We start from the raw sequence: 15,957 nt of genomic DNA, 5'->3' as shown, positions 1-15,957 counted from the left end.
AGGATGATAAATTGTAGTCTTCCAAAAGATAACACGGCACCCACAGTTGGGAGGATGCCAAAACCCAGATAAGCCTCGACAAAGATAATGCACGCTTTGCTTCCAGCAACTTTGCCATGCACAGTTTGCCCTTTTAAACAGTCTTCCCAGCTGCAGCCCATGAAGGGGATCAGGGCTCTTTCCTCTCCTGTAAGCCATGTTGCTCCCTTCTCCATTCCTCCCTGAATGCTCTAGGATGAATAGGAGATAGCCCTGGGTCTTCCTCTGAATGCCCAGCCAGACTGTGCCCTTCCCCTGTTTCTTCCACAGCTACTGGATCCACACTCCCACTCCCTGTCAGGTGCTCAATCTCCCTCTCAGAATTGGACTCCAACAAGAACATGACAGTTACATTGCTACATTAAAATATTTACTGACCACAAAAGAAGAGTTGGCATGCCAATCAGTTATTCAGAGGTAGTGGACAGCAGGGGTGGGATTTTACAGGTTCGCACCTATTTGCTAGAATCGGTTGTTAACATTCTAAGCAGTTTAGAGAACTGGTTGTTAGAAGAAATTACTGGCCTAATTCTGTAAGGAAGGCAGGAAGGAAACATTCTAGTGTTGCTTAAAGAAACTGCCTCTCTGTTAACCATTATTATATTCTTGGCAGGATTAGACTTCCTGTCTCAGGAACGTCTCTGGAGTATTTTTCCCCTCCTTTGCTGGTACTTTGCTTGTGTGGAGTGATTATTCAAATTACAATGGCACTGAAAAAGGTGACTTATGAACATTTTTCACACTTACGACTGTTGCAGCATCCCCACAGTCACAAGAGGCCAGACAAGGAGATGCGTGCCTCGATGTGAGTGATATTGAGTTGGCCATGCCCAGCCAGTCACATGACCACCAAGCCATGACCACCAACTAAGCCACGCCCACAGAACCTGTTGTTAAAAAAATTGAATCCCACTCCTTGTGGAGAGACAATAGCAATGTTGCTGGCAGTGTTGGTGTTGGTGAGAACTGGAAACACTGGAGGTGCTTTGCAGCATGTCTTTCAGGGTGGAGGTAGTTGTATAGTTGTATCTTCTCTACTATCTCAGTTCTGAAATTCATTATTTCAAATTTGTGCTACTAGCAAGACTGCTTCTAGAAGGGGACAGGATTTTCATCATAAGAAACTATCGGGCTACAGTTATTTTATACATGGGTAGCCTAGGCAATGGTAGCAGATCTTCTGCAATTGTGACATTTGGCAGCAGTGGATTGATTGAGTTTTCAAAAATTATTGAAGGCTGCACATAGCTGCTTGACACACGTTGTGTAGGTCTGCTTTAGAGGAGTGTGTAGATACTTTGAAGGAGTGCAGTTAAAGCAAGGAAAGGAAGAAGCATGAGAAAGAGAAAAGTCCTTATTTTGTATAAGAAGGGACAGAAAGAAACTTCTTTGACTTTCAAGATTCTGTTATTATGCTCTGCGATAATACATTTCTGTGTTCTTGAACTGTCTGTTTGCTGACCTGGCCTATCTCTAAAAGCTGGCACTTGGTGATTGCATCTATTATAAGAATGTTTATATTCAGTTGGCAATCTTCCAAGTTTGAAAAGGCTGTACTAATGTGGAATGCAACATCTTACTGATTAATTGAGGAAGGCTTGAAGAAAATATTCAACCTGTCATGCCCCTGGTGGAGACTGACTCTGAGGGAGAGGAGGAACAGTCAACAGGGAGTGGAAGTATGGCTGTGGAGGTTGTGGAGGAGGCTGGGGAAGGGCAGAGGCCGGCTGAGCAGTCAGAGGAGGACCCAAGCCCATCCCCTATCCATCCTAGGGCAAGCAGGGAGGAGAGGATAAGGGAGAGACGTGGTCTACTCAGGAGGAGACGGCCTTGATCCTCTTCATGGGCTGCAGCTGTGACAAGTGAATAAGAGACCTGCATACAGGAGAATGCTGGAAACAAAGCGTGGAAATATTTCTAGTTTATGGTTCCTCTCTGAGTTTGGCGTCCTTCCCAGTGTGTGTTATCTCTGGACATCCTCCAGCCCTTATCATGCCTGGTTTGTGTTGCTTTTTTCCTTCTTCTTGTAACTGTTTGTGTGGGAGTTTTTTGTCTTCTGTCAAGGATATTCGGAGCTTGGAAGCAAAGTGAAGGCATAAAAGGGGCTTCACCTGTTTTCTGTGACTGTTTGTTTTGTATCCCACCATGGGTCATCACACAGCTGCTCCACTGTTATCTATGTGAATTGATTGCTTTTCTTGCTGTCTTCTGTAGAGCAAACCTTGATCAAAATCCAATAAAGAACAAAAACTGCACCAAGAAATTTAAGAAAAATGTGTGTAGGTACAACAACAATTTAGTAAATAGCTTAAAGTGGGTGAGGCTGTTTCACTGTGAGAGTATGATCCCTGAAGGACTTGCCAACAGTCACATTTCTTTTCCACCCTTCTCTTTTGCATTTTGCTGATTCAATATACCCCATTCACCCCATGGCAACAATTTTGAGATAGGTCAAATGAGGAAACAGACATTGCAAGAAATATTAGTACTCTGTAGATATAGGCTATAATCTTTTAAGTCTGAAATAATTTCTCCTTCTCTTCCTCTTATATAAAAGAAAGACAAGATGGGACAATCATGATTTTTTCCACTGACACTTTCCTGTTTCTTTAGGCTAATCTTTTTTTTTTTACACTAACAATCTCCACATATTTTTCCAATCTCTGAATTCTTCTATTCCTCTCCTTGTTTTTACAGCTATTTCTCCCTCAGGCAACCAATACTTGTCTGCAGTCAGAAATCTATAGCCAGGGAGGCGCCTTGAGGACGTATCACTTTAAGATTTTCCCAGAAGCTTGAGCTGACTGCTTTCCATTTGCAAATATAAATACTGTTTCTACTGTATGCACTTTTATGTAAGTGCATGCAACTGTATTATTTTTGAAAGGCATTGTAAATTTCTTGTAATGTTTGCTGTTTGACATAGGCAGGCAGGAAATGGGAATGCTATGTTGGGAAACAAGATAGAATGGAAATTTTAGGGAGTACAATTTCTGAGGAGGAAGAAAAATATAATCTGGGCAGTATGACACAAACAGTTTTTGTTCTTTATTGGATCTTGATGGGATGGTATTACTAGCTGCTGAAAAGAGAATTGAGTGGAGTGTATTAAAAGAAAATATGCACACATTACAGGATTATTTGGTTTATAAAAGATTTATGAGATAATTGCAGTAATGTCTTTGTTTTATAATCAGATAAAGACAAAGCAACAGTCTGGGTTTTGTCACTTTCAATTTTTTTTGTTTAGATCTTAATAGAACTCATACATTTATATGAGTAAATATTCACTTTGCATTCATTTGGGTATGTATTCCATTTATCTCATTGCAGAAACTAAGGCATTTCAAGATGAACTAGGTATGGGCAATGGGAATGGTTCTAGGAGATATTTTATCTCTTTATTTATTTAATAAATTAGTATATTCCCCCTACTCACACACAAGTGATTCAGTGGTGGGATTCAAAAATTTTTATACTACCAGTTCTGTGGCATGGCTTGGTGGCTGTGGCAGGGAAAGGATACTGTAAAATCTCTAGTCAGAGATAGTATTTGCTAGTTCTCCGAACTACTCAAAATTTCCATTACTGGTTCTCCAGAACTGCTCAGAACCTGCTGAATACCATTTCTGAAGTGATTCCAGGTGGTTTAAGATGTTATGCTTCTAAGTTAAACCTGCTGAAAAATAAATTATTCTCCAAAATTAATTATATTTTATTTTTGAAAACTTGAACTAATTTCACAATTTAAAAACCTGAAAATGTAGATGCTAACGTGAAGAATTCCAGAGAAGATGAGATAAGAGTGGTGCTAGATATTTTAGTGGATTTTGTTATGCCAAAGTAATTTTGCACCCTCTGTATGGTTATCAGTAGAAGAACTAGTTCTTGCTTTATATAAGTGTACAGAGATGGTGGATTGCCTTGCTATCATATTTTGTGTAATTTATTGACAAATGTTATAAAGAATTATTAGACATTGGTATATTTTGGCAATAGATATACTTAATATTTCTTATCTCTGGGAGAAACTGTTAACCAGATATGCTTACAGTGTACAGAAATAAGTACTGTATAATCAATTTATTACAGCATTTCTATCATCACATTTTATTTTGCTTTATTAAATCAAAGAATAAGTACATTTAATTTTTAAAATGATATTGTTTGATGTCTCATCAGCATTTGTCTTTGATCACATTTTAACAACTGCATTATTTTGATCTTGTAGTTGAACAACCTGATTTCTAATATTACTTCTTTTTTCATAGAAAATGAGATATTAATAATATTTTTTACATCTTTACAAAGGTACGCATGAAGCTGCAGTTGTAATACAGTGAACAGACAGATTTCTCTCTTATTTTTTATAGAGAATTTAAAATAGTTAGGAATGGATGTGCTTTTTTTCTTTATGGTAGGTCTTTCAACATCACCACTATGTTTTGAACCACTAATCATTATACTTAATGTTTTCTTCTAAATCTGTTTAGTTTGCTTCAAGGCAAGGTCACCCTGTCCATCTGTTGTAATATTTTATGATTTGGTCTGTCTACATGGACTTCCTCTTCTTAGTTTAATTCATTTAAGTCACACATTTACCAAGTAATGTTAATGCAATATGCAAAAATATTTATGGGTGTGAGTATAATCAGAGGGAGAAGTCTCTGTGAGATAGTAAGTACTCATGCATATATAAAATCAAGAGCAGCACTTATTTTTCTCTCTCACTCCACACCAAGAAGAAGTTATTGAAGAGTTTGTTGGTGAATAAAAATATAAATAATTTAAGAAAGAGAAAGTTGAGAATAAAAGTAATTGAACAAAAGTCTGGAAGTGGAATATTAAATAGTTATCTAAAAATAAGGAATATTGAGAAGAAATAAGTAACTATTTATTCAGATAACAAAAATTAAAATACCTGACATATTCCTGTGTTTCACACAACCAATCAGGATTAATGTTTCATACATTTATTAACCATTCCTTATAGAACTGGCCATATTCTGTGCCCACTGTACATTCTTAATTTGTCCTGAACTACTTTATTTTATGTGGGCAATTGACCCCTGCTCTTCATCTCTCCAATAGCTAGATGTTTAACAAACCATGGTGGCCTGTGCATGGGGAAATCTTGGCACTCAACTGCTTTGAAACTCATAAATTTGGTACTCAATGCATTTTGACATTAAAATTTTGTCCTGGTACTACTTGTTTGTTTGGTTCTCAATGCACAAGTTAAAAGTTGTCAGTGCCAGCTGCCTTGTGGTTCACTACATTATTCCTTATAGTAAAAATGTGTTCAGTATCCATAGTTTTTGGTAGTCATTACACCTCCCAGAACCAATTAATGATGAGTAACAAGGTCCTGCTATAATGAGGAATTATAGTCTGTTTAGAACTAGAAACAGACATGATAAGTCCTTGACATAAAAAAAGAAGAGAGAGGCTTTAGGGATGGTTGGATTATTTTTGCTAGTTCTGTGCTGGTCTGTGAGCCTAATAAAGATTGTTCTATGTCCTTTGCTTGTTCACATAGATAGAACTACTGCTTCTCTAACATTTGAGCTGGGCTTCCACTTTGTTATATCCTTTCTAGTCTCATATGTACCAAGCAGCAAGGATGGCTTGCTACTATCCAATAGTTTGGGGCAGGGATGGGGATTACTAGTTCTGTTGCTCTGCGTCGCGTGTGCATGCACAAGTCAGCACGAGTCACGTGAGTGCAATTTATGACCTGCTGAGCTACCTGGACAGCTGAGCAGCGCTGCGTGCAAGTGCGCAGTGGTTGGAAAAGCCCTTTTTCCTTGCTTTTTCAACCACAGCTGTGTTGCACAAAGCAGCTGCAGCTGAAAAAGCAGGAAATAAAGGTCAGGTAAGAGCCTAGGTGGGTGGGTGGGCCAAAATAGCAGCAGACATAGAACTGGTTCTATGTATGCCCTCTGTCTGCTGCTCTTCAGAACTACCGGTTCTACAGAGGTGTACAGAACCGGTAGAATCCCACCCCTGGTTTTGGGTTATTGTTGTTTTTACTGTTTCAAGATATAATGTATGTCTCCATTCCTTAACCACTTAAAATTGACTTTTGTTTTAGAGTCGCAGTAAACATTTGGATAAAGTACATGTAGTCCTTGGAAAGAAATCCTGTGATTTGGATTCACTTATTTCTGCTTTAGCTTATGCCTACTATCTTGAAAAGGTAAATATTTTGTATGTCATTATAGTTCAATCATTGTAACTCCATTATCATATAAATATTAATCATTTATATCATAGCAAAACTGATTTAATGACCCTGAACCATTGCAAGGCTATTTGTTTTAATCTCTGATATTTGTCTAACAACTATAGCACAGTTATCAAAAAATATTTCTAAATCTAGAGTTCTATTCTGACTCTTCCATATAGTTTTCCTTATAAACTGTTTTTATACTTAAAATATTTGTTGGATGGAGATTTGTTTTGCTTATCTAGACATATCCACTAAGTAAAGCTGCATTGTTTTTGGATGCAGGTGGATGCAGGTAAGTTTTTTTCCCTATTCCTTCCATTAACTATATACTGTAACTGAAAAGGAATTTGCCGTGTCAAAACTGATCTCCCAGGACTGGCATAGTATTTCTTTTGAGCCTTTGGGTTTGGCCCATAGATATATGCATGAACCAGATCACTAGGGTTTGTTCAATAAATCTTATTTAAAATAAACCATAATTTACCATGATATGTCTATTCTGTGCATTTATAGCAAATTATCATAATAAACCTACACTGTTTTTATTCATGAAGATGCTTGCATAATATCGATTCCACTTCATCTATTTCTAGGCTGGAAAAAATGTCACCTACAAAATTGCAGTGAAAAATTTCCCAAGGAATCAAACATTTTTCATAGAAGTGCAAATTTGGTCCAGGGTGTGGTGTCAGTTCATTATGAAATTGTTATCCTCACTATTGGAGTGCTTTCTAATTTCCAGGAATTCTCTTGATGTAGGTCAGTCCATCTAACATCGTATGTTTGCCAGTACTGAATATATCAAGAAGAGAAATCTGCTACCACCCGGAAACTAGATTTATTTTGGAAAAGCTGAATATCCCAGAGTCTCTCCACATCTTCCGTGATGAAATCAATTTATACCAACTGAACAGCGAAGGGAAATTGCTTCTTACGCTAGTTCACAGCAGCACATTGACAAGGTATCATCCTGAATTCTTTATTCATCGTTATTATTACTAGCAAACCCTGCTTGAACAGATTCATGTACATCCCAAAGATGATTTTTCAAACTGGATGTATGACCCTGATGACAGAGAATCTCCATAAACTGCTTCATGTATAGCTACTTCTAGAAATCCTCTTTCTTTATAGTTTATCTTATTCTTGGATAAATTACTGGTTACTTTATTTTGAAGATTTTGCTTCACTGATATTTATAAATTTTTATAATATTAAAAGAACAATGAAATGTTTGGGAACACAACACTCACAACAATCATTTGCTACATACATTTAGGCAGTTCGTGTTTGGAGTTGAAGATAATTTACTCAAGTCTTATCCACTTACCTCTATCTATAGAGTCTTGCCTCTGTTTAAGGAATATATTAGGCATTATTTAAGTGATGCATGACACCAGTTGGAATTAGGTGTGCAAACTATGTTAAATGCCAGGTTCATAAAAATGATATCAGCAAAAGGAGAAAGATAGTAACTCTGAGATTAATGGTAGAAGCAGAGTTCAATATTTCTCTTTCCTACTGTAGGTTTTGCGGGGAAAATACCTTATCTGAACCTGGAATCTCCTTTAAGGGAACATGTCCTTCCAGTTTTTACTAAGTTTTCACACAAAAAGTGTACTAATTTGTAACAGGATATTCTTTGCATGATTGGTGTAGACAGGATTTTGCCTCATCTTCCACACGTTTTCCTCTCCCACTTTTTCCATGGGTGGATGAGAAGAGAAGGACAGACTATCTATCATGTCTCTTCTTTACTGTCTCAGTTTTGAAATTCATTCTTTCAAATTTGTACTACTAGCAAGGGACTGCTTTTAGAAGGGGACGGGAATTTCATCACAAGAAACACTTGTGCCACAGTTATTTTATATATGGGCAATAAATATATGTTCTTCAAGTGCTGCAAACTAAAACTCCCAACAATCCCACCCAAATGACAGGTGGTGAAAAATGTTGGAAGTTGTCGTTTAGAAACTAAACTACAAATAGGACTGGAGTAATCTTGGAAATTCTTACGTCTCCCTATTGAAATGCTAGTGTAAATATATCCTTGGAGTACTGTAGATAGAGTGTGTGGGGGGGGTGGGGGGTGAATTTCTTGTGAAACACATTTCTTTTAATGTTTTTACAGCTCCTAGTTGCAAGGTGTATTTATATGCCATCATTAGCTAAATTCAGGGGTTGATTCTGTGTAAAGCAAAAAATCAAAAATATCCCCCCTCTCAGCAATGCCCCATGGCTTATAATTGCTACAGCCTTAAAAGAGGTGCTTTTCATCAGTGTAAGAAAAACAGATTTTTATCCAACAAAAGTCTTGCATGCTTAAGTCATTCCTATCACAGCTTGGCTGGGGTATGTTGTTAGCATATATAATATCATCAAGATGGAAGCAGTCAGATAAATTTATGGTGTTCTTTTCATGCTCTTGGCTATCATTGGTTTCATATGCACAAGTGATAATATAAAGGAATTATTAATATATCATGGTAGATTCATTTCTTATTTCAAAGCAACATTCCTTAACTATGTTTAGATTAAATCTCCCCTTGATAAAAATCATCCACAAAAGAGACCAAAAACAACATGGAGCAACGACACCAGCAAGTATTGCACGCCCAACTGGCAAAGGAAAACTCAGGACCATATTGGTTGGAAACATGTGGAAGGGGCCTTCATCCTGCAGTGGATAGACAATGGTTAGAATGATGATGATATTAAATCCAGTGTTATATTAAGAGCCAGTTTGGTGTAGTGGTTAAAATACCAGACTAGAAACTGGAAAACTATGAGTTCACCACAAATGAAATACACAAATGAAATAATGAGCAATATATGAAAATGAAATAATAGCGACTTTTAACATTTTTCTTTTATAGTGAAGATAAAAATTTAGAATCAGCTGTTGTCAAAGTCATCATCCCCAAAGAGAAAAATGAGTTGTTAGATTCTGCTTCCTGTCTTGTAGCAAAAGAACTTCTCCGAAAGGCACCAGAGTTAATCACTCAGCCATTGGCTCATCTTCTCAGAGGTGAGAGATTGGTCTTTATGTTAAAAATTGAAAAGTTTAATGGTGTGTTTCTGGATCCACTCATGCAGTGAGACTATGATCCATTCTTTTGTTAACAATCCTTTTAAAAACCACAGGAAGTTGTGAGAAACAAGCAGGGTGAGAAGTGTTTGTTACATGTTATGCGGAATATTAAAAGTAGGATGGCTGGAGCATTAGTTGTATTGTTAGATACCAGTGTTTTGTGAAGGCAGATGCATGTAAGAACCAAAGTCTCTCTCATATAGCACTATTTTTGATATAAGTGGGATTAATGCCATAAGAAGTATAATGTAGATTGTTCTAAACTTATGACCACAGTCAGAACCAGAATTTCTATCCGTAAACAAAGCAGTTATTAAGTGCCCAATTTTATGATATTTTTTGCTGTGATTGTTAAGCAAATCAGTGCAGTTGTTAAGTGAATCATACCATCATTAAGTTAATGCTGTTCCCCCATTGAGTTTGCTTGATGGAAGGTAGCTGGGAAAGTCACAAGTGGTGATCACATAACTTATAAATACATGCCAGTTTTCAGATGCCTGGATTTTGATCACATAACCATGGAAATGCTGCAACAATTGTAAGTGCAAAGACTGGTTATTAGTCACTTTTTCCAGTGCTGTTGTAACAGATTGGTTGTAAGTCGACAACATATGCATGATGCCTTTGAATAGATAGATTGTCCAAATTTGTCTGGCATTCCATTCTGACAACTTGTGGTGATGCAGAATTTCTTTAATATGTAAAGACATACTGTTATACTTCGATTAACCATTGAAATATTATAGAATGCTATGTTAGCTTTCTGCTGTTATGAATTAAGTAACCAGAACATTTCTGAAGGTTGAAATAAGCAAAGTTAAGGAGTTTGATGAAACTGATCTAACTTTGGAAGAATGGTGTAAATTGTTACCCATTCTATTCTTCCCACTCAAGATTACAAATTAAAATTTTCCTCTATGCTGCTTATAATATTATTGTCTATGCATTGTGTTCCCAATTTAGGTAGAATTGGCAGAGAGATATCAGCAAAATTGGCAAAAGTGTTTCTGTATGGTGATGATGTAGGTGTCCATCAGACATGTAGATTATATAACTGGAAAAAATAAATCAATACGTGAAGACGATAAAGTTGGGCCAATTCTGTAACAAATGAAATAATCATTAGTTTCAGAAGCATAGAGAAGAATAAGTGAAAAATGTAGCAAATGAAGGTGAATATAGGTGTTCCAGGATACCGTTGCAGGATCCAGTCTGGATCAATCATTGGGACCAGAGGTTTAATCTTCCGAACTTTCGGAACTTGTGCTAGAACCCATCCTCAGGGAACTTCTCTCTAACAGAATGTGTGCTTTGGGCTATTCTATGTATCGTATTTATGTGGTGCCTAGTTGTGTGTGGCTTTTTTATTTGAAAAACTTAGCTTTTAAAAAAGAAGTGTGAGAAGAACATTACTGAAAAGCAAATACAGAAGGACTAAGAATATAGTCATAATAATTGCCATAATTTTATCAGCCCTGCAAGATACTTTTTCTCCGGAAAATTAGAGGCACGGAAGGTAAAAAGGAAGCCAAGGAATTGTTTAACTTATTCTGAAAACTTTGCCTTCAATTTGAAAATATTTTTGTTCAGGAGTTGCTAAATTTGATTTGTCACAGAGAATAGCATAATTACATGCACTGTATGATTACTATTGGGCTAAATCATTTTAAGAAATTGAACAAGCTGTGATAGAGAAGAAGAGCAGTGCTGAAATTGCAACAGAGACAGGAAGTAATGTAATCAAATAAATAAATAGAACTAGGAAAAATGGACATTTTTTCTCTGCCTACACAATTTACCTTCACAAAAATAAATATATAAATCAGTAAGATTCAGAAAAATAAGCATAGAGATGGGGCTTGTCTGTCATTATTACAAGCAGTGCTGTAAATTAAGAAAATAATCCAATACTATATTTGCAGAGGTAATTATTATGTGAGGTAAGTTTCATGTTTAAAATATGTTTAAAGCTCTGCTTTTCACTGACACTCTTGCCAATTCTCCATCTACATAATAAATTAATTCTTCCCAGTAGACTTGAGCAAAACTGCCTCAAGATTCACTGTACTTCAAGACAGGCTCTGCTGTTACTTGAGCTCTGCTCCAGGTTTGGATTTATGCCAGAAGCAAACAATTAGAAAACCTGCCAGAGATCTGAACCTGTATCATCTTATTTCCCCAGAAGTAGCTACTGGGGAACTCTTGCCAAACTCAAGACCCATTAAATTGCTGAATCATTACATTTTTGGCTGCGGCCAGCTGTCAAGGATATAATTTGGTAACTGATTGTCAAGTATCTTGAGCCATTGCATTCTTTTCTGTTTATTTATATAAGGCCATAAAGGATGCCACAAGGTAAACAGATTGTAACATAAATAAAACAAATTTAAACCAGGAAAATATTACAGTAGAAATAAACTATAGAACAAAAATGACAAACTCAAAAATGAGTTGTCAAATAATATGACAGAGATTGTATTAATTTTTTAGCAGCTTGTATTGAATATATTTGTTTAAATGTTTTTAAGGAGTTTGGGAAGACAAACTATGAAACAGATTCAAAAGGTTTTTAACTTTTTCTATATGGTTATAAAAAACCAGATGGACAACCGAGAATCTAAGCTTTGAAACAAGATCACATCTGTGGGTCATGGAATTGTTAAAGAAAAATGTGTGGGAGTCATTCCTGAGAAAGCAGACATGAAACAGAAAGTGCACATGATAGTTAAAAAAAAAAGAATTTAAGATTTTTGGTATTTTGAGAATGTGAAATAAAAACAAGTATATTTTCAGTTTTGTTATTTGTTTTATTTATTTATTTATTTTATTTATATTGCCCATGGTGACTCAAGGAGGCTTACACAATGTAAAATCATATTTAAAACAAAAAATAAAAACAAAAACAATAAGAATCAAATAAATTAGTAAAGTACAATAGAACAAAATTTGGGAAAACAAAAAACAAAACAAAACCAACTCCCCCTCCACCCTGACAACAGTGGATCACACTAGCCATTTGATGGGTTCCATCCCTCTCTGGGTTCCCCAGGCCCGCTGGCAAAACCAGGTCTTCAGTGCCTTTCGGAATAGTATTAATGAGGGGGGCATTCTAATCTCTGGGGGAATGATGTTCCAGAGAGATGGAGCCACCACAGAGAAGTCCCTTCTTCTACACCCACCAGGTGTATCTCCCTCAGGGGTAGGACCTGCAGCATTCCCTGCCTCCTCGCTCTAATGTCACTGGCAAGAGATGTTTCCTCAGATAACGCGGACCCAAGCCATGAAGGGCTTTAAAGGTGACAACCAGCATCTTGAATTGTATCCGGAAGCAAATTGGCAGCCAAAGCAGCTCCTGCAGGAGAGGTGATACATGTGCACACTGGGGTCTGTGTAAAACCATGTGGGCAGCTGCATTTTGCACCAACTGGAGCTTCCAGATGATCTTCAAGGGCAGTCCCATGTAGAGTGTGTTGCAATAATCAAGACGGGAAGTGACCAGAGCATGAGTGACTGTGAGTAGGGACCACTGATCCAGGTAAGGGCGTAACTGGTGCACAACCCGCAGTTGCGCAAAGGCCCTCCTGGTCACGACTGCCACCTGCTCTTCGAACAGGAGTCATGAGTCCAGGAAAACCCCTAGATTACGCACAGGGTCTGTTTGGGATAGTGCCAGCCCAAGACTAAAGGTGGTAATTCTGAACCAACAAACCCCAGACCCAGAGCCACTTGGTCTTGCACGGGTTTAGTTTCAAGCCGTTGTTCCCCATCCAGCCCCTAACAGCCTCCAGGCACAGCAACACTTAACTCACCACAGGCCAAGACATACAGCTGAGTATCATCAGCATATTGGTAATACCTCAGTCCATGGTGACGGATGATCTCACCCAGTGGTTTCATATAAATGTTGAACAGGAGCAGAGACAGTACCGAGCCCTGCGGAACCCCCTAAAGCAGTGGGTTGGATCTCTCCCCTCCTATCAACACTGACTGAGAGCGGCTGCAGAGGAAGGAAGTGAACCAAGACAGCACAAAGCCTCCCACTCCCATCCCCTGAAGCCGTCCTAGGAGAATCCCATGGTCAATGGTATCAAAAGCCACTGAGAGGTCAAGTAGAGGAAGGATGGATGCATTACCCCCATCCCGCTCACTCCAGAGATCATCCAAAAGTGCATCCAAAGCTGTTTCTGTCCCAAATCCAGGCCTGAATGCTGACTGGTAGGGGTCGAAATAATCTGTTTCATCCAGAAACCTCTGGAGCTGCTGTGCGACCACTTTCTCAACAACCTTCCCCAAAAAGGGAAGCTTGGAAACAGGTCAGAAATTATCCAACTGGATAGAGTCCAGCGATGGCTTCTTAAGAAGAGGGTGGACCACAGCCTCCTTAAAGTACTGGGGCACCGTCCCCTCCTGTAGAGAAGCATTAATCACCGCCAGAGTCCACCCGCCTGTCACCTCCTGGGAAGCTTTCACAAGCCAGGAGGGACATGGGTTTAAATACAGGTGCTCACGCGCATACTCCCTAGGATCCTGTCCACTTCCTCAGGAACAACAGGGTCAAACCGTTCCCAGATAACAGGGCAAGAACCTGCCTCAGAAGCTTCCACCAGATCAGCAACCATGCCGGCATCAAACTGGGAATGAAGTCAAGCAATTTTGTCTTCCAGAAAATCCATAAATTCCTCAGCGTGCCCCTTCAGGTGGACCTCAATCTCTTCCTTCCCTAAGAGGAGACGGCTCACCTTAAAGAGGGTTGCTGGGTGATTATCTGCAGATGCAATTAGTGAGGATAATGTTTTGTTTTTTTTTGCTATTCTATAAAGACATTAATAACTAGAATTGCTCTGTGATTGTCAGTCAAATTCACCGGGCATGCTGATAATATAGTCTGTAAGGTACCAAAATTCCATGGTGGAATTTTACTTATATATTTATTCATTCATTCATATTTGCTGCCCATGTGACTCTGGGTGATTAACAATAATTAAAAAAGTAATAATATAAAAAAATCAATTAAAATTTAATATTACAATTTAAAAAGGCAAGGAGAAAGTGACAGATGGAGTGTGATCTTGGAGCCCCCAAGCCCCAAGTCTTCAAGGGTGTGAAAAGTTAACTGGAATGATTCCAGACTGATCCATAAGGAGGGCACTTTTGCAGAAAAGTCCACAGAAAAGTCTGGGGCCAGATGTAGCTTTTTAGCAAACAGGATTTGCAACATTCCCCTTCTGCTGGATTTGATGGGATGGGTAGATGTAATTTGGAAGGGGCAGTCCCTCAAATAACCTGGCCTAGGCCTTGAAAGACTGTAAAGATCAAAACCAAGACTTGAACCCAGAAATAAATTAGCAATTTAATGCAATTCATGGAGCAGGGGTGTAATGTGTGCCATTCTAGTTGAAGCGTCTGGATACTTTTCAAGGGTGGAAGCATGTAGACGGCGTGACAATAGTCCCCACTCACACTCTGGAAGATGACCAGAGTATGAGTGACTGTGAGCAAAGTCTCCCAATCTAGGAACATGCACAGCTGATGCTACACAAAGCTGTGCAAAGCCTTCCTTGGCATGACTGCTACCTGCTCTTTGAACAGGTCTCATGAGTTGAGAAGAACTCCCAAGATGCATAATAGGACTATAAGGGGCAGTGCAACCCCATCTAGAATCAAAGATGACATCATCCCAGGAACAGAAGCCCCCAAATCCAGACCCATTCAGTCCTGATCTTTTTTTTTATGGCAAAAAAACCAAACAAACCAGGAGAGGTTGATGTCTTTCAACTATTGCTTTTGGGCTTCTATAAGTTTTTCTAGGAAGTTGAACTTGGGTTAGTACAACTTGGTGGATGTGATCAAACAGGTTCCATCTATATTTTTGTTAGCCTCTAGCTATGCGGTCTCTTAGAGGACTCAATCTGGCTAATGCAGTTGAGTTTTCTCTATAACTCTTGAATTTTAAACACATACTCACACTTTTTTGGGGATGACCTATGCGATGGCAGATTAGGCTGTTTTATTACCTATTACTGAGATTTGAAATACTGCACATTATTGTATTCAATCTATATTGTGCTCACATGATAGGTAATAATATTTGTTCCTCCCCCTGCACCTTACTTGTAGTGGAACAATTAAACAACAAAAGACTTACGATTACAAATCCATTAGACTCTAATTTCTATTCCTCTTCTATTTCTGCTAGAGGTAGGAGAACCTGCCTTGCCTAAAGCTCTTTCCATCTGCTGCTCAACTCACTCCTACCTTCCTTGTTTGCCTACTAACAACAATACTTTCCCACTATGACAATGGTTGTCTTTCTTTCTGCCTTTCCTGACCTAAATATCTTTTTCTAAGTCCCCCTGAAGCAAAGGATTTGGGCTGGAAAGGGAGAGTGGCAGAAGGTAGCAGTAAAGCAACCACGTGGCTGGTTAAATAAGAGAGGAGTAGAACAAGTAAGTTTGGGTGCTTCTTTGCATTCCTCTCTGCTGCCTGATGGAACAGCAAATATCCAGCCAAAAAGTTACCTAGCCCAAGAATTTATGTCTCATCTTAACTGACATTCTCAACTGACTTGGCAAAAGCTGGTGTCCAATTATTGCTC

The 15,957-nt window shown here is 38.3% G+C and overlaps 1 protein-coding gene across 4 annotated transcripts in view; it reads left to right on the top strand.

The window, feature by feature from the left end:
• PRUNE2 (prune homolog 2 with BCH domain) overlaps positions 1-15,957 on the top strand; it is a 124,537-nt gene that overhangs the window by 23,104 nt on the left and 85,476 nt on the right. For all 4 annotated transcript variants that reach the window (XM_087926742.1, XM_087926744.1, XM_087926743.1 and 1 more), the window contains exons 2-4: positions 6,134-6,238; positions 7,031-7,233; positions 9,148-9,299. In XM_087926742.1, the coding sequence (XP_087782868.1) occupies positions 6,134-6,238; positions 7,031-7,233; positions 9,148-9,299 (460 nt within the window). The remainder of the gene's footprint in view (positions 1-6,133; positions 6,239-7,030; positions 7,234-9,147; positions 9,300-15,957) is intronic.

The sequence above is a fragment of the Pseudonaja textilis genome, chromosome 2 (assembly GCF_049901715.1).
Source record: "Pseudonaja textilis isolate UNSWEBS1 chromosome 2, rPseTex1.2, whole genome shotgun sequence".
Lineage (NCBI taxonomy): Eukaryota > Metazoa > Chordata > Lepidosauria > Squamata > Elapidae > Pseudonaja > Pseudonaja textilis.
Note: the sequence above shows the minus strand (reverse complement) of the source record. Positions and strands in the feature narration are given on the sequence as shown.